General features: G+C 39.0%; 1 protein-coding gene across 5 annotated transcripts in view; it reads left to right on the forward strand.

Annotated features, from left to right (window-relative positions):
• Positions 1-10970, forward strand: part of LOC137594046 (voltage-dependent calcium channel subunit alpha-2/delta-1) — a 74530-nt gene extending 63560 nt beyond the window's left edge. For 2 of the 5 annotated variants that reach the window (XM_068313267.1, XM_068313270.1), the window contains 14 exons: positions 295-357; positions 906-1009; positions 1529-1618; positions 1708-1775; positions 1860-1898; positions 2088-2159; positions 4026-4178; positions 4697-4749; positions 5111-5166; positions 5290-5419; positions 6142-6254; positions 7040-7122; positions 7384-7463; positions 9031-10970. In XM_068313267.1, coding sequence (XP_068169368.1) covers positions 295-357; positions 906-1009; positions 1529-1618; positions 1708-1775; positions 1860-1898; positions 2088-2159; positions 4026-4178; positions 4697-4749; positions 5111-5166; positions 5290-5419; positions 6142-6254; positions 7040-7122; positions 7384-7463; positions 9031-9067 — 1141 coding nt within the window. In that variant the 3' untranslated portion in view covers positions 9068-10970. Of the gene's footprint in view, positions 1-294; positions 358-905; positions 1010-1528; positions 1619-1707; positions 1776-1859; positions 1899-2087; positions 2160-4025; positions 4179-4696; positions 4750-5110; positions 5167-5289; positions 5420-6141; positions 6255-7039; positions 7123-7383; positions 7464-7887; positions 8566-9030 lie in introns of those variants that run through there. The other 3 variants (XM_068313268.1, XM_068313271.1, XM_068313269.1) reach the window with 2 other exon arrangements.
• Positions 10971-19986: the final 9016 nt, after the last annotated feature.

The following is a 19986-nucleotide window of genomic DNA, read 5'->3' on the forward strand; positions in this document are numbered from 1 at the left end:
TTTGACTGGCTACATGTTTTTCCACAATCTCTTGATGGGCTGTCAGGGGCGGAAGCATTTGTTAACTAAGGAAAATAAAGTAAAGACATCAGTGCCTTTCCTTTCATGGCGTGCCCACTTGTCTGAAATAATTTGAACACACGGGGTATCTGTTAAACATTAGGACAAATAGAGACAAGTGACTGTGGGTATGAAATGATTTTAGTCACGACTGCAGCATGGTCTATGAGTTCAGAGGCACTTTCTTCTTTGTGTGACTGACTTTGATGTTTGATTGCCTTTCTATGCTCTCAGGGATGGGATAGTGGCCAGGTTTGTAGCCACAGACGGAGGAATCACAAGAGTCTATCCAAGAAGGTACTCTCCCATCTGTATTTTAAGTTTGTTTCTCATGAATCTGAAATTGTATAAAAGCATGTAGACTTCCAGAATTTTCATACGGTGAAAATACGTGAGATGAAAAGGGATCCAGAATGTAATACTCTTAGAACTGCTTAAGTCACCTGCTCCACTGACTTCTCATAGAAATACTTCAGCTGAACTTCCAGAACTGCTGGGCCAGAATTGGACATGGGTTTAATCCACAGACTCAACAGCCAATTGCCCCTTATTTTCTTCCCTAACCAAGTGGGGGCTCCACTTGGTTAGAATATAACATTCCAATTGAAGATGAATGCAGATTCCTCTTGATGATAAAAAATGTAATGCAATCAGTTATTATTTTTACTGGATTATACCCTCAAAATATAATAAAAGGATAGGGTGTGACTCTAACTTTAATGACTAACATTTGACTCTAGATTAAAAAATACAAGTATGAATTGTTCAGCTAGTTCAAACACATTTGCGTTTAATGTCTATAATAGTCCATGTATAATATTACATGACTGTATTAATGTTTTCAGTGCCGGGGAAGATTGGATTGAGAATCCTGAAACATATGAGTCCAGCTTCTACAAAAGGGCCCTGGACAATGACATTTATATTTTCACAGCTCCATCTTTTAACAGTAAGTTTTCTTTTGAGGTTTAAATTCATGTATGTGTGCACTGCGTGAGGATCTTCAATGTTCCCTGGAACTGAGCCTAACCTGCTTTCTGCTGCTGGACGTCATCCAACCCTTGCTGGCAAATATCACACTCCCAGACTTCTGATATCACTTTCTTTATTCTGCTCTTTTTCCCCACTGTGTCTTTCAACATTTATCTCCAACCTCCCTCCCTCCTGCCCTGTATCCTTCCTGTTATCTGTACTGATCTTTCTAGCAGACATCAGGACAGAAAAAAAGTCAGGATAATGTAGCTGCGCTTACAGCTACACTTGACTAGATTAACACATGTACTGCCATCACAGACTCCGTTCAAATACATAAATTACCCCAAGCTAAAAATGTATGAAATTTCCCAAGACATGATACCATTTTTCTCCTGTTGAACTCTCATTCACAATGTGAAATCACATTTTAAATAGGATTTTAGTCAAATTATGATGATTACTGAATCCCTTATGTTTTCCTTTTCCATTGCAGCAGAGAACAGGGAATCTGTAACTGACTCTGGTATCCTAGTGAGCAAAGCAGTTGAGCTCACAGTCGACAAAGTGACGCTGAAACCGGCAGGTCAGTCATGGTGACAACATAATGATTCTTGTGATGCAGCATTATTCAATGAACAATAGTTTATCAACTGTTTTGTTCTTCTTTTGCAGTGGTGGGAGTCAAACTCAATGTCTCATACTGGATGAGCAGCTTCATGAATGCTACACTTAAACTAAATGTAAGTCAGAGCAATAAGTTTTTTTGGTTTCATAAGCCATACTTATTTATTATATTAATTCATTATTGGATTTCATATTTTTAGTGCAAGGATGAGATCTGTGGCTGTCTGAGGAACGACAAGGTACAGCAATGCAGGTTATCAAGTTTAACTGAAGCACTTGATTTTTTTTTTTTTTGTCCTCTCAAAGATGCTTGTCCTTTAGCAACATCAGACTGCATGGGGTCGTATTTTAATAAACTGATTATTTCTTTTCTGCATTTCTATCAGTAGACTTTATTGAATTTTTGTCTTCATGTGGTTCCATTGTAGCATATAGACTGTGTAATCCTAGATGATGGAGGATTTCTTCTCATGTCCAATCAGGATGAGTACATCTCTTTGGTGAGTATTTAATGAACATGTTCATCAACTTAGGGGCAATGCAAGATGTTCATGCTTATACTAAGTGATAAATAAGTAAAACATCTCAAGAAACACCTATATACATATAGATAAAAAAGTTCAAATCAATGACAACTGACAAACTAGACCATATATACTTTTAAACTTTTCTCTACTTTATTACTCACACTATCTCATGTCTTTTGTCACAAAAACACATCAATCTCAAACATAGGTCAAATAAAGGGCTTGTAATTCAAAAATGTGGGAATGGTATGTTAGCTGTGAAAGCTCCATTTCAGCTAACATTTCATGTCAGACCTGAAGGACAGCAGTACATCCACGTACATCCGGTAACTAAAGCACTAGCCACTGGAGGAGGATCAAAGGCAAGGTTCTGATGGGTTTTTAGTTAGTCGTGGAAGCTGAAGTGAGTCCCTTGTGAATAGGCTGCTGCTTTAGGCCCCTGGGTGTCAGTGTTTGGATATACAGTGGGGTTGGAAACATTTCATGTCAGTAAAGACAGGACATCTGCTGTCTTTGATCCATTCTACCCATTGTCTGACACAGAGTTTATGGTCTTCAAGCATTTGAATAAGCACCCTCATACATCTCTTCACATCTTGTGATACATTTGGTGTCCATTGGAATTGAGCAAAATGTTTTGATCATCTTTGTGCCGTTGTCAAAATACAACACAAATCCTGAAATGATGGGAAATTACGTAAACCGTGTATAAACACAGAATGCAATCATTTAAAAATCAATTTAAGCTAAAATTAAGTGTTTACAGTTTGGAGACAAGATATTTAGCATTCAAAATACTGATAGATTTTTTTTTTAGATTAGAGGTTTATAATTGTCTTATGTTACCTTTTCTTTTAACAACGCTCAATTTGTTTGGGAAGAAAGGACTGTAGTTATTGACGTTCTTGATATGCTGTTTTAGTAGCTCGATTGTACAAGTTTTAGTCATATTTGGTGCTTCATATTGCATTAGAGAGAACAAATTCCAACAGGAAACATTTTTGTCCCGACTGACTATCCATCCCTGATTGAGTCCATTCAGTGTAAGGCATCAGAATAAACTCAGGACACGGCAAAAAAGGACAAATTTAATTGTGTTGGGTGGTGCAGTATGGACTCATTTATGTAAGGTACATCAACATACATTATACATATAAAGACTTATCAATATATTTATGAATAAATATGTGTTTTGCATTTTTGTAGTAGGTAAATAATTTTGACTTGGTCATTTTATAAGTATCTCACATGCTGAGAAATTGTTAGCACCCTTGCTTTAAAATATGATCCTCTTACACTCCATCATAGTACTGTCACCTGTCAACAACCTCTTAATCTGTCACGTTTGAAGTGATAGTTAAGCAAATATAGTTCTTGGATCCATTCCAGATTCTTTAAGTCAAGGCAAAGGCACTTCTTTTTACATTACAATCATTTCTACACTGTAGTAGCTCAGACGACTATAATAAAGTCATTCATTCCTAAGAAGACTGCTCTAAAACAAAAGCAGTCACACTCACACAATTGTGCATATAGTTTTTCAGCTATAACCTTGTCATTGTAAATATCTGATTATAACTATGTAGTTTGGGGTTTGTTTATGTTAAACACACTTACTTTTAACCTAATATTTTGGTTTAATTATAATGTAACATAAGTCTTTGGCAGAAATTCTTTGCAATCCCAATATGAGTTGCCATTATGAGTCAAATGAGCTAATTTTGATAGGCTGAACATGCAAATGTAAATTGCAGCACAAAGCAAGAAAATATCCTAAAATACGAAATGATATGCAGAGGTATGTTTTTCTTTGTGTGGTTTGTCGATGAATTCAATTAGATAGGTCAGTTTTTTGGCGAGGTGGATCCTGTGCTGATGAACAACCTGGTCAACAATTCCCTGTACTCCTTTAACAAGACCTATGACTACCAGTCTGTCTGCGACCCAGAGAAAGACAGCAAGGCTGCAGCAGGACGCCGCTCCATCTATGTGGTAAGATACTCAGTTACACAAGCCTTTTTTCACATCCATCACTTTTTCTTTGGTAGTTTTTGTTCACTTTTTTATTTACAGTATCTTTATTCCACCTGCTTAAGGAATGGACCCACAGACACGCACACACAGAAACACATCTATCTATCTATCTATCTATCAATCTATCTATCTATCTATCTATCTATCTATCTGTCTGTCTGTCTGTCTGTCTGTCTGTCTGTCTGTCTGTCTGTCTGTCTGTCTGTCTGTCTGTCTGTCTGTCTGTCGATCTATACAGATATGTGTGTGTGTGTATATATATATACATTTATCTATTTATATATATGTATATATATGTATATATATGTGTATATATATATATATATATATATATATATATATATATATATATATATATATATATATATATATATATATATAAAATATCAACAAAAAAAAGTTCATCAATAAAAAAAATTGTCAACCCTATCTTCTTTATTTTCTTTTTTTTCTTTCTCTTTTTTGCCGGTCTTCAGCCTACCATTGCAGATTTGCTCAGTATTGGTTGGTGGGCTTCCAGTGCTGCTTGGTAAGTATCGTTTTTTTTATTTCCTACACTCATTTCATTTTTGTGAGTGCTTTTTCTATTTCTTATGTAACAAGAAGAGTATGAAAGACAAGGAAGGTTAAAAATATGATATTTTTAAAAAAAGGTGGGAGTTGTGGATTTTGTTCCGTAATTGTCTGTGTAACTTTCCAACTGTGATAAAAGATTTTCATAAGAGAGCAATACCTCCCTACATTACTAGGAATCGTATTCTTGAATGTGTGGTTGTCATTAAACAGACTTCAGTTGTTCAATGTAAGAGTTGGTACACTGAGTAATTCTTATGACTTGTTTTGTTCTGTTTTTTATTTTTATTTTTATTTTTTTAATCTTATATGTGTAGGTCACTAATCCAGCAGCTGCTCTTTGGTATCCTGTTCCCCAACCTTCTACATGCAGGTAAGCAACAAAATCTGCATACTTTATGTGTAGCATCTAGGTGTTTAATATGAATAAAATGGCAGTTTTTGTTCTCTGTAATAACTTTGTCATTAATCTGTTCTTGGTTTCTTGTATTTGTAGCAGAGTCAGCAGATGAAGACATACCAGATGCTATGTTTAAGGAAAGCTGCATCACAGAGCAGACTCAATACTTCTTTGATAATGATGATAGATCATACTCAGGTGTCCTGGACTGTGGAAACTGTTCCAGGTACATGGATGTTTTGTGGTAACCTGTGAAAAAATCTGTTTCACTCCGTTCCCTCTGTTCCCCCATAATGAAAGGGAAAACATTATTAAAGACATGCCTCCTCTTATTGTATCTTCTTCCTGGAACTTCCCTTTTATAGTCTACAGGGATGGGTCCAGAATAGCATTAGTTTCCTGTCCTCCTTCTGTTTTCCAACCTGATTTCAGGCAGCTGGTTTCTGATGACTTTTGATCGGACACAGATGACCTTGGTCCGTCAGCAACTGGACTTGCAGAAGGAAATGCAAAAAAAAAAAAAGTTATCTGTTTTTCTTACTACGCGCTGGCTGCACTTCAAACTCACTAATGTGCATATTCACGGACCACTGCACATTTACTTTTCTGTAACCTCCTTTTGTGTCAATTTGGGCTGTTGGAGAGAGTTAAATATGGCTGTAATTATGGGGTGTTATGAGTCCCACATGTTTGGTACTTTACTCCCCAATGTTACCAACTGTAGACACAGAAAGTTTCCTGACTACCATAAAAAGTCAATCCTTAGAGGAGAGAAGTATGAACGTGTTCATATGTGCCTAACTGCACACATACCTGCATGTGTATGCATACATTTACTGCAATATATTTCATGCAGTCTATGATTTTGAAGCTCTATTATATCATTGTATTCTTGTATTACTGGATTTAAAGCACTTTATCCGCATGTGTGGCCATGTGTGCTTCTAGGATGTATCGTGCTGAGATGCTGCCAAACACCAACCTAGTGTTCCTGATCACTGATGCCAAGGCAACATGTTTGTCATGTGATCCCAGACCACTTCGACAGGCTGAACAGCCCTGTATCTTTTCTCTCAACTTGAATATTGAAAATAGAGTTGATTTTTCCTTTTTTACTTCCCGGCCCACCATCCATCACCCATGTGACAGTTAGGCTTTAAAATCTCAATACAAGGACACCCACCTAAGGGGTCTGCAACACATCCCCCATGAATGTTCATGGACGAACAGTAAACCAGGCGTGCGGCATATGAAAGCCTGTCTCACATTACCCTCGGAGTAGTTTTCTTTGTTTAAATTCATTGGGGCTGCATGCTGCTGTCAGGCTGAATTAAGGTTAAGAGCAGGAGAGTGTGTGTGTGTGTGTGTGTGTGTGTGTGTGTGTGTGTGTGTGTGTGTGTGTGTGTGTGTGTGTGTGTGTGTGTACAGGTGTCATCTGAGTTCACTATTGGATCACAGGGAGCACTCCTAGTTGCTAACAAGGACACGTCTCAAACACACATACATTTTCACTTGTAATAGATACACATTACTGTACATAGAGGCACACGGTTTGTCTTCAAAATAGAATATAGTTTCTATTTTCTAAAGAACACAAAGAATGACCAAATATGGTCTTCCAGACCATTTCCTCTGTATTCCTTTTATTTTAATCCCTCTCAGATGTTAAAAGTGAAATTATCAGAAGAAAATAAATCAGGTAATCTTGACGAGGTGGATGAGCTGGAATTATGAGATGCTTTAATAGTAGGGGAGATTGAAAGTTGGCAAATCATTTAACTGTTGCTGTTCAGTGTTAACTGTGCCGCTGCTGCTGAAGCCTATTTTCCTGAGTGTCTTTTTTCAGCTGAAGGTCCAGATCCATGTGAACTGGCTCAGAATCCCAGGTACCGTAAAGGACCGGACGTGTGCTTTGACAACAATGAAAATGTAAGACATGACCACACCTGTGAATACATGCAGGAAAAAATTAGTTAGGTTTCACCATTGGCTTCTGTCGATGTTTCCTGCTCTGCATGATGATCTATACTCATTGTATTTATTGTTTACTTTTTTTTAATCCATTTAATATTATGTTAGTGTGTTGCAAGCAGTTGTCACTTACTTTCATTTCTTTTGATTTGTCTGTTCTCTCCACTCATTCTCTTCTATTCCTGTTTCATGACTACATCTCAATGACTGTTCTACTAGGATGAGCCCTTGTGCCCAGTCAGCAAAGGTTCTGCTCAGTGCCCCAAGCTCCTCTTGTTGTTTCTGGTGCTAATGTCTTGGTCAGTGTCCTCTTGCAGCTTCTTATGACTGAATTATTACAAACTATGACCTTAACGACTTGTAGGACATCTTAGCGTGGCTGATCCTGCCACATTTAATATTTAGTCCTGATGTCTTAGTATCTTTTCAAGTCTTTGAAAGAAATGGCGCAAACTAAAATACGGTACTTCTTATCAAGATTTGAAATTTTAGATGCAGAAAAAAGAGAATAAATTATTTGTTTTAAAAGTTAAAAGTCAGTTGATTTTGCTGCAATTCACTAGTATTTAGCACCTTTCTCTTCATTCAATTCAGTGTTTATTTCATGTGTTTTTGAAAATCTTTCTTTAATAGTGCATGAGTGCATCGTATTGTAAGTTTCTTTTTGTTGAGTGTACTGGATCCCTCGTTTGCATCATTGATTTTGTATTGTTTGTCTTCAAGGGTGTTTGAATCTCAGTAATGGCGTTAAAACAATTAATTCATCAGAAATTGTCTGGGAATATATTCTACAAGCAACTGTGGATATATTTAACCTCAAACAGGGAAGTCTGTTCAGGTTTTGACATGCAAAACTCAAATGTGATAAAGACAGATGTACATGCACTCATATAAGTTCATGCATTGCAACATTCCAGCTAAATCAGTAAAACAAAGGAGTGAGGGGGACAAATTGTGTGTGAGATCATTGCTTCACCACCCAACTTTGAACAGTCAGAATGTCTAAATATTTTTGAAAAAGTATTTCCCATATCTTTGTGAACTCATTGTGCATAAAGGTGCACATCACCCACACAACAGACCACTAATTCATGTGCCTGCATGTTTATATTGTGGAGGGGCTATGCTGGGAAGCAAAAGGAAGGGGAGGAATGGTTGAGGAAGTATATGAACAGAGTAAAAGTGTGTCCCTTTTTCTTGTTTCAACCATCCTATTACGTTTGGCTCAGCTCCTTGTAGGAAGACAGTTTGCGTCTAGGCCAGCCCATTTTGACACTGATGTAAACAGAGGAAGCTCCACAAGGCTTTCCTGCCCTTTGAATACAGAAGCGTTCCACCTATTTTTCCTCATTCTTTAGCATGCACGGACATCCTGAATATTCCTATTAAATACAAAAAACCTGTGTGCCTATATTAGACAGATGCATGTGTGCAGACACACGTGCCTGAAAAGCAGAGGTCCACAATAAGTGTTAGCTGCATCAGATCATGTATGAGACTTGTGAGAAATGTCCATGCTTGCTTTTAATAACATGAGTTAAATAAGAAGACTGATAACTCTCTCACTCTGTATAAAATATCTGATTAGAGCAAAGACTGGGAAACCACAAATTATAATCAAGATCTTTTTAGTGGTTTAACAGTTTGGATCTAATGTGTGTGCATAAGTGTGATTTTGTGGTCTGAAAGTATGCCAATTTAAAAAATGTAAAATAATTTCTTTAAAATGGCATACAGGCTTATATGTCGGCAATATTATCCTCATTATTAGTAGCAGACGCAGTGATGATAGTGATAGTGATGGTGATAGTGGATTTAGAGACTGTTACTTTAGTCTTATTCATTGACATCTGATTCGTTCAACAGGAGGATGATTCTGACTGTGGAGGAGGGACCTGTCTAAGCCCTTGTCTTTGGTCGATGCTTGGATTCCAACTGCTGCTGTGGCTCATCACATCCTCACATGAGACATGACCCTAACACACACACACACACACACATATGCACGCGCACACACACACACACACACACACACACACACACACACACACTCACAAGCACGTGCACGGAAACTTACACAACAGTCATCATCTCAACAAGAGGACATACGACATCCAGGATGTGTGCAGAGAATTTGCAACACACAGTTTTTTTTATCAGAATTTCCATCCTCCAATGCCAAAGGGTGCTCAATCATTTCGTACTTGTCATTTTCAAAAATAGAGACACATTTGATGTGCTCAGCTGCATTCACGTCCACAGTAGACTACATTATGTTGGTGCAAGAGCTAACCAAGCCCTTTAATTCTGTCAAATTTATTTCTCTCAGTTATTTAGTGGATACTAAAGAATTGTCACACTGTGACAACTAAATATCACTCAAAGACTGTACGTTCACTGACAGCATTGATTTGTGTAACTGTAATTTGTTTGCTTAGTGTATTATTACAAATGAATCATGCGGATCTAACATTATTTGACAATGAAGAATATCCCTTTTGTTTAAGTGTTATAAATTTATGTCACATATCTATTGATCTTTTTTTTTCTCCAAATGAAATAGCATTTAGCAAGGTGTTTATTGTAGCTGCATGTGCTCAGATCAGAGCTTAATATTCTGACACCAAAGCTCCACACAGCAACAGGGACCACATATACCCAAACCCACTACAGAGAAATCAAGCTCATGTATTTTAAAATATTCCGTCAGACATTATTGAGATCACTATTAAAGTTACAGTGTTATCTAGGTAAATAGATATAATTGACATTTGCTTAATCAAATCCCTTAACGCATTTCTAACTTTAAATATGTTTTAGCTGGTCTAACAGCTTTGGCGGTCTTCAGTTTGATGCATCAAATTCCCAGTGCCTACATAGTAGCTCAAATGGTCTATTATCTGATGAATGAAGTAATGAATCAGTTGTGTTTCTATGATGTGTGCGTCTACACTTCAGAAAATGGAGCATAGGCTGCCGCAGTGACCCTAGACAACAAATTGATGATTTTGATTGTAGGATAGGAACATCATTTTCCACGATGGTTAAAACAAACCAGACTTGAGCACATACTCCAAACACCTCTCTTTGTTAGTCCTGTTTCTGTTAGTGTTCTGGTTCACCAGACTCAGGAGCCTAGATGACTTGTGAATGAGATCTGCTTAACAAAATGACTGTTTCTCTCTTCCTCTCCTTGCTGTTCTACTCTTTATGCTCGTCTCTTTTTTGTGTTGCTCTTAAGTGCTGTGAAACCGACGCTGAAGGCTCAGTGTCGAAAATGCTGCAATGTCATAGGTTGAGCTTGTTCTTTGTCTGAACGCTTTGTAGACCTCTGGTCAGCATCAGGGCCTGTTGGAGAGAATTGGGAGAAGAACACGTTACAGGTGGTGATGCATTGCCTTACTTTGCCATGGGTCATACTATTCACAGATTTTTATTATTTTTTTGGTTCAGTCCTTTAGCCATTTTAAATGAGTTCTCTCCACCCCGCCTTCCCTGTGACCTACTGGTGTTGAGTTTTCAGGTTATGCCTGTTTATCAAAGTCGTGTTTTACCCTGAGGAGGTCCAGTGTCTGTGCAGGCATGTGTGTGTGTGTGTGTGTATCCCTCTGATATCTGATTGTGCTTTAATACTCTTCATTATTTACTCCTTTGTGGAACTTGACTAGCCTGAGTACATTTTGTATACATTTGTACATTAATACTATTTACTGTATAAAAGAGAAAATGAAAGAAAATGTTTATAACAGTGTTGATTATTGTGCAAAATATAATATATTCACAATAAAAGTGTTGTATTGCTATGAGCCGGCATGTTGCTTTTGATTCTGTCAAATATGTCCACGCTGTTGTGACAACGGGAAACAGACACACACAAAAAAAAAAACACATTCCAATATAAAGAAAGAGAAACTTAAAAAGGTAAGTTCATCCACATCCATTTTCTCTTTTGTCTCCATTTGTATGTGAAGTAACCATTGTAGGTACAGTTTCAAACTTTGATAACATTACTGCTTGACAGGGCAGCATGGTGGATCTCTGCTTAGTGTTGTTTTTTATTTGTTTATTTGGTTGGTTGGTTTTTTACAATAAGATTTAGGCAAGAAGATCCCAGGTTTGATTCACAATTGGGGTAAGGCTCCTCGGGGAGGAGTACAAATCAGAAAAACAAGTTTCACGACAGTGTAAGATATTCTACGAGAAAATAAAGCATATAAAATCTTTTATGGATAGGTGTGTTCAGAAGAGCACACGCATTAACGATATAAAGTAGGCAGGTACAAACGTTTGTACCTTTCAAACAAAGCTTGCAACCTTTATTTCAAATGTTATCTGGTATCATTGAAATTTTTTGGTCATAAGTTTTTTTATTTATTTCAGCCTAAACATACATGTGATAAGATATCAATAATCCATCAATTAATGTGACAAAGGCTACATAAAATGCCAAACAAGTTTTTTTAAATTCCCTCCGTATTTCGCATTTAGCATATGTTCTTTCTCTCTCTCTCTCTCACACACACACACACACACACACACACACACACACACACACACCACAGTAACAAATGCAGACTGAAATCCATAACTGTATACATAATGACAAAATATGACCTACTGTGACATGCTGAGTTCTGACAGATGTTTTTTCCTCGTCTTCCTCATTTTGTTCCTCCTGAGTTGGCATTACCAGGGCAGACAGTCATGCTATTTCAGTACTAAGCCAGATACTAACAACTGGGCTTTGACATTGTTGCGCATTACTTGTGTTTCATTCAACAGTGTTTGTGTTTATCTGGTGGTAATCTTGGAATCAATATGACCACAGCTTTAACTGGAGACTATAAAGACGTTTGTTTTTCTTGGAGATGTGTCGAACCGGGAGGTCTTCGTATGTGTGCTGTATGGTGATGTCTAGAGGGGAGGCTGTAATGGAATACTCTTGTAAACGGGGGCGAGGTCATAGCCTTTAACATGCCTGGCTTAAGAAGTTACAGACTTGGAAGAAGCCAGGATGAGTTCTGCATCTCCTTTCAATTTGGAAGTAGAGTCATAAAGCTACAAGCGGAGAATGAATCAACACTTTTGGTCGTTTTAATGTTTTTTTTGTATTTTGCTAACTAATGTCTATGCTAACAAACTGGAAGTGCACTGGACTGTGGTATTTACAGCTTAACTGACTCAGTTCAGCACATGCAACAGCTTCCCTTTCTGTCTTTTTGAGTCTAACTTCTTGTTTTTCTTTATATTTGATCACTGTCAGTGAAAAGTGACAAGGGACGGGGTTGGAGAACACTGACGACATGATATAAACGCTGCAGGCTAAAGTTGTGATAAACTGTGAGATCCTGGTTAAGTCATGTGTCTCAGAATGCTTGTCAAACACAGAACAGATCCATATTTAAACCGTTTGTATGAAAAATAAAAAATAAATGCAAACGTCAAAATAATGTTTTCTGCCTCTTTAAGAATCATTTTATTCCTTATAACATGTACACTTTTGCAAGTGTTTGCTGATATAGATTTACTTTTCGAAGGATGATTATAATGGACATTTTTAGATCACCCTTGCTCTTGTATGCAAATGATTGGCATACACAAATACGGACTTTGTTAAATACTTGTCAATTTTTTTTTACATCTGATAAGTTTGTTCTTTTCAGTGGTGAGGGGGAGGTTTTTTTTTCTTGTATTATGGTGTTAAACAAAACAATTATGACTTTTCACTCTTTAATTTTCAGTCCTTTTTGTATTTTTAATTTTTAGGAAGTTTTTTTCTGCTGATTATGTTTTCTCTTCACATGATGTAATGTTTTTGCGGTGTTACTCATTGGTGCTTAAGTTTACGAGGGTGGTTTTTGGATACGTTCCACTAATTGCAGGATGTGAGACATCAAATTGACACTGCTTCAACAACGTGACCTGTGACTGGATCTGGGAGGATCAGCATGTCACTAATTAAACTCTCTGAAGTTCATTAACATTATTGTGATAATAACAAAACATCCATTTACGTGGGTTTGTACCAACAAATGCTATTCTTGGAAGAGATTTCATCTGTATGACGCTGTGATCACACCATTAGCACTAAATTTAGTTGCAGCACACTCGGCAACCCCCAGGTCGTGACACTCCTAGGACAATCAACTCAAGTCTGAATAAACTTCCCTCAGAGGTTATTATAATATGGTTTACATTAGCTGCAAAACTTTTAATTGGCGCTATTTGTTTTTTGTAATTATATATATATATATATATATATATATATATATATATATATATATATATATATATATATATATATATATATATATATATATATAAAGAAGTGTATACTTCCTGTGAGCAGCAGCAGACACGTCACAGTATTTTCATCACTGTAAAACACACAAGGGCAGGGTCATCAGGTTGGGTAGCTCTGACGTCTTGGAGGAAAATAAAACGTTGGTGAGCACTGAAGTCTCCCAGCCATATCTCACATCTGCATTGTGTTTTCCTGTATGAGACATTACTCCCACTGGCCGAGAATGCAGTATAGATAAATCTTGATGTTTTCGCTAACCATTGTTTTTTTTTTCTTCTTAATTTTATAGAAGAAGAGAATAAGAATAAGAAGTACACTTTATTAATCTCACAAGGGGAAATTACATTGTCACCCAAGTATAGTATATACATTCTGTGTTAGTTTTTAACAGTATACAGGCCCCTGAACACAGCACACAAGGGGGCCTGTAAGCATGCAGTTTATAAACACAACAAACTACACACATTGGGAGGCAGAGTGATGGGCAGCGGCTTCCGGAACGCACCCCAAATTGAGCAGCTTGTAGGGGGGACGGCGCCTTGCTCAAGGGCGCCTCAGCAGTGGCTGGGAGGTGAGCTGACACCTCCCACCATCAGCTCACACTCCGGTGATATCATGGCAGGAGCGGGATTCGATCCACCGATGGCTGGGGCGATCTGTCTGCAAGACATCTGCTCTGACTTCCAGACGGCTTCGAGGAGATTCTGGTCCACCATCAGATGTTTCAGGAGGGGGAAGCAGTGCAGCATCAACATTGTGTATACTGGGGATGGGGCGCTGCTGACCTCAACTCGGGACTTTGTGACTCGGTGGGGAGAATACTTCGAAGACCTCCTCAATTCCGGCGACACGCCTTCCCATGAGGAAGCAGAGTCTGGGTTCTCTGAGACGGGCTCTCCAAACTCTGGGATGGAGGTCACCGAGGTGGTTAAAAAGCTCCTCGGTGGCAGGGCCCCGGGGTGGATGAGATCCGCCCGGAGTTCCTAAAGGCTCTGGGTGTTGTGGGGCTGTCCTGGTTGACACACCTCTGCAACATCGCGTGGACATCTGGGACAGTGCCTCTGGATTGGCAGACTGGGGTGGTGATCCGGCTTTTTAAGAAGGGGGACCGGAGGGTGTGTTCCAACTACAGGGGGCTCACACTCCTCAGCCTCCCTGGCAAGGTCTATTCAGGGGTTCTGGAGAGGAGGGTCCATCGGGAAGATGAATCTCGGATTCAGGAGGAGCAGTGTGGTTTTTGTCCTGGCCGTGGAACCACTAGTGGACCAGCTCTACACCCTCCGCAGGGTCCTTGAGGGGGCATGGGAGGTCGCCCAACCAGTATACATGTGTTTTGTGGACTTGGAGAAGGCGTTCGACCGTGTTCCTCGGGGGGTTCTGTGGGGGGTGTTTTGGGAGTATGGGGTACCAAACCCCTTGATAAGGGCTGTTCGGTCCCTGTACGACCGATGTCAGAGTTTGGTCCACATTGCCGGCAGTAAGTTGGATTTGTTTCCAGTGAGGGTTGGACTCCACCAAGGCTGCCCTTTGTCACCGATTCTCTTCATAACTTTTATGGACAGAATTTCTAGGCGCAGCCAAGGCGTTGAGGGTGTTCGGTTTGGTGGCCTCAGTATTGCGTCTCTGCTTTTTGTAGATGACGTGGTACTGTTGGCTTCATCAAGCCGTGATCTCCAACTCTCACTGGAGTGGTTTGCAGCCGAGTGTGAAGCGGTTGGGATGAGAATCAGCACCTCCAAATCTGAGACCATGGTCCTCAGTTGGAAAAGGGTGGACTGCCCTCTCCGGGTTGGGGATGAGATCCTGCCCCAAGTGAAGGAGTTCAAGTATCTCAGGGTCTCGTTCACGAGTGAGGGTGCGATGGAACGGGAGATCGACAGGCAGATCGTTGCAGCGTCTGCAGTGATGCAGACTCTGTATCAGTCCATCGTGGTGAAGAAGGAGCTGAGTGAAAGGCAAAGCTCTTGATTTACCGGTCGATCTACGTTTCTGCCCCCACCTATGGTCACGAGCTGTGGGTCGTGACCGAAAGAACGAGATCACGGATACAAGCGGCCGAAATGAAACAATAACATGTTTCATTTCGGCCGCATTTGAAACAATAACATGACATGCTCGATTTTGTTAGGCATGTGCATTCTCTGAGGTCAGAGTAAATGTCACTGTCTGCAGGGATGAGGTGTTGTTGAGGTCAACATTTATGTTCTTTGTGAATATGACATTTAAACTACAATAGTTTTTCAGGCACTGTTTTTATTACAGTTGTGATAAAGAAATATGCAAGCCAGTTTGTCCATGTTTTTCCTTTTTTTTGTAAAGGGAAAAGAGAAGAACGCTGCCAGCAACTAACATGCAACTTTCAACTAGTAACAAAACCAAGCTGTAAATAGTTTTTAATTACAGAGTACATTAATGTTCTTTGTTAATATCACTTATCATACATCTAAAATAATGATACTCTGCAAAGACTAAACAATGTAGAGGCATTCATGCTTAAGAAGTTGACATCTCTTAATTAGCACCGAACACAAAGTAGAATCCTAATCCTCTGGGAATTTGACCAGACCTAAACATTTTGGACAAATCAGAATTTTTGACCTGATGATGGTTCTAGAAATCTTTGATACTCGTGGACTCGTGAATGTCTTTACCAGATTTTCACTCAATCCATTATGGCAGCTGTGAGGCTATTTCAGTGAACCACATCATAGTGGGATTCATTCACTGGAAGCCATATGTTGTCTTACAAAAATGCCATAATTAATTTAGTAAATGTATCAAACTTTGACCTGCTGGTGTCAGAGTTTGTAGTTGGTTTCTTACCACAGTGTGCACTCAAAGCCGAAAATAAAAACAGATATATATTATATATACTGTACATAGAAATACTGTAGTATATATCTTCAAAGAGAGAGGGAGTAAAAAGAGTCACCTGAAAGGGGTTGTAAACATTTTGGTGAGTTCTGTCAAGAATCATGTTCTTGCTGAAGGGCAGAGTGGCAAAAGCTACAGCAGCTGGTTCCTAAAGACTACGGAGAGCTTGGCATTGGTTATGTTTCTTTCATCGTTCAGGTGATCTGGGTCTATGTGTACGCATTCGTGTGTGTGTGTGTGTGTGTGTGTGTGTGTGTGTGTGTGTGTGTGTGTGTGTGTGTGTGTGTGTGTGTGTGTGTGTGTGTGTGTGTGTGTGTCTGACAAATGACAGCTCTCTGAAGGACCAGATTGCATGCTGTCCTGATTGCCAAATGTCATCTTCACCAACATTTTAATTAGACATTTGAGGTCTGATGCAGACACATGTGAGATGAAATGCCTCACAGCAGCAGGTACATTTAAAAGATTTTCCCACTCCTTCTTTCAATACTCCAACCCTTCTCCCCCCCTCCCCCCCAGTGAATCATGCTGGGTTAATTAGCAATCAGCAGCTGACAAGACTGACTGTTAGCAGATATGTGTGAAATGAGTAAACACAGGTGTAGGCAATATTCTAGAACTTATTTGCAGTTTTCTTCTTGTCCGGAGGCAGTAGTTTGTGTCAAGTTTTAACTTTCATTTAAATTTTCAACTTGCAGTAGTAATTCTTGATGAGAAAGACGGTTTTGTATGAATCTTAGGAAGTGTTTCACTTTTAACTGAGTTACACATTTTAGATCTTATATTTGTGTTTAAATAGTGTATTGCATTAGATTATACATTAGATAGCTTCAGTCAGTACACCATATTTTCTATGATTAGTGAGACACTAAAATTTAATTTTAATCTCTTACTAACATATTCCCAAGGAAATCAGAAATACTACTATAAACTAGTGTGTCCAGGGAGGTTGACTCAAAAATAAACACAATATAGTCCTTCCTTTACAGCATAGACGGTGTATGTAAACATGACCAATTCAGTGTATTTTGGTTTTGTTCTCTTTTCAGTAACGATAGAAGTTGATGTGATTCTGCTTCATATAGACGATTCTGACGGATTTGTCATTTAAACAGAGATGGTTTGTATGAATGTAAAAACTCACAAGGCCATTTGTTGATGGACATTTCCAGAGCTCTGTCCCATATATTCACATCAACTCCCATTAACAGAACAAAGCCAACAGAAGGCTCAGGAATGTGCCATGTCAGAATGAAGTTTCCAGTTAAAATAAATGCTCATATGTCAGAAAACAAAATAATTATTATATGAAAACATTTAAGCTTCAAAAGATGCTGTTTAAGGAACTGACTCAGCTCACCTTTAGATGAATAAAATAAATAAAATAAAATTTCCAATAGTTTTACAATAGTTGTTGTTTTTTTTTATTTGGAATAATTCAGCATTCAACTATTTTTCGTGATCAATAACTCAAGATTCAGTATCTCACAGACACTGAAAAATTCAATTCTTGGCTGATAGAGCAATCTAAAAGCAAACTCAACAGCATAGTGAGTGGTGGTACAGTGTGTAGCGCTGTTATCTCACAGAAGGTCTTTGGTTTGAATCCACACAGTCTGTATGTTATCTCCATGTCTGTATGAGGGTCTCTGGCTTCCTCCCAATGCTAAAAACATGCAAATTTGATGAATTGGTTACTCTGGTAGTGTGAGCATAAATGGGTGTTCTATGTGGCCCTGTGATTTTTTTCTCGTAGTGTGAAGTGAACTAACTAAACTAACAATTTCCATCTTCCATCCTATTCTCCACTGTAACAATCAGAAAATAATTTTATAGATGTGTTCCATTCTGAGTATATCCAGAAAGCCTTATTGTGAAACTCTCCGGACAAGCAGAGTGCATGCAGTTTGTTTGTCTTGCCCGTAACTTTCAGCAGAACTCAATTACGAGCAGTGAGTGCAACTGCATGCACTGACAACAGGAAGTGTGTGTTTGTTTTAAGGAGGATCACTTGACACACTATCTGTGTTTACAGCATCCAGAGCTCCCACTGTCATCACGAACACACACACGCACACACACACACACACACACACACACGCACACACACACGCACACGCACACACACACACACACACACAGATCTTTCATTTTTCATTAGAGGGAAATACCTAGGCCAGCTCTGCTGTGTGCTGTGTTCTCATCTAAGTTCCTTTCTACTCCCCTTATCTTTGACCATCTCACTCAATGTGTCACTGCATCTGTTCTCTGTCGCTGTCATCCTTTAAGTTCATAAAGGATGAGTTCATAAAGGGGTCCAGCTGATTTGCTGCAGAACTTGTACATACAGTACATACAGGAACATTATTCATTAGGACATACACAGTTTACACAAAACATATGAAAAAACACACATGCACCCAGACAATCAGGCTGCAGCACACTGGTCCACATTGTACTTGTTCTTCCTACAGTCTTCTTGCATTGCTCTTCATTTCTCTCAGAATCAATTTCTTTCTTCTCCATATCATCTCCACTCTTGCTAAAACTCTCCTTTACCAGCTGCATGGAGATGTGACGTTTTTGGCAATAACCCACCACAGATGTGAGGAGTCTTGAATGGTGACGGCACTCATTTCTGTGAACAGAGAGGCTACTGGGTCTCCCTAATTCCCATCGTCTAGCCGAAGCCATGGCCCTCTCTGAAGCAGTGAAAACACCCACTGGATTCTTGCGAGGAAAGTCAGTAATGAGATTGTGACGATGAGGACTTATTGTTGCAAGCTCAAACTGATGAAGGCTCCACAGTCATCTGCTGCTCATTATGTATCAGCATGAGCATATGTGAATGTGTGCAGAAAGACAGGAAAAAAGGAGTCTGAATGTACATTTGCAGGCAGGAGAGGGAGGTTGGGGAAAGAGATAGAAAAAAAGAGAAACAAGGAGACTAGCCATGCTCCGGTGAAAGTATCTGACTCATGGCTGTTTATTATTGCTAATGACTCTGTGGTCCTCTAAGGAAGCCACAAAAGCGTTACTCATTCACTCGAAGACGAGGTGGACTCTTGACTCTTCCTGCATATTTATCTGTTTCTCAGGTTTGTTTTGTGCTCATGGTGTTGTGTTAAAGAGAGTAAAATAATACCCCTGCCATACATTAATCAGTAATGTGTAATGTGGTTTCCATCGGACACTGGAAAACAGGGGTATAGCTCCACCTCAGTGATGTTTGGGAAAACAATGCTGATGCCCTCTCCTATATCATGCTGTCATTGCTTGACATAGAGATGACACTTAGGAGATGGGTTGGGATGTCTCGTCCACACCCACCTCTCATCAGCAACGTCAATTCTTATCTGACACAGAGGGGAAGAAGGAAAGCCGTAACAAAATCCCACACACTCACTCCCATTTTACATCCCACTGAGTTTCCTGTTGCTGACAAGGACCAGTCCATCTGTTTTGTTTTGAAAAACAAACAAATTTAAAAAAAAAAAAGATAACTTTCTTTCATCTGAAAGAAAATAACAAAGCTAGACAAAAAGAAAGAATTAAAACCAGATCTCAATATTTTCTTACAGCAGGTTCTCCAAAAATGGTAGTAGGTAATAGGTCAAGGACACCAACATGTGCATGAACACAGG

The sequence above is a fragment of the Antennarius striatus genome, chromosome 4 (genome assembly GCF_040054535.1).
Source record: "Antennarius striatus isolate MH-2024 chromosome 4, ASM4005453v1, whole genome shotgun sequence".
NCBI classification, from domain to species: domain Eukaryota; kingdom Metazoa; phylum Chordata; class Actinopteri; order Lophiiformes; family Antennariidae; genus Antennarius; species Antennarius striatus.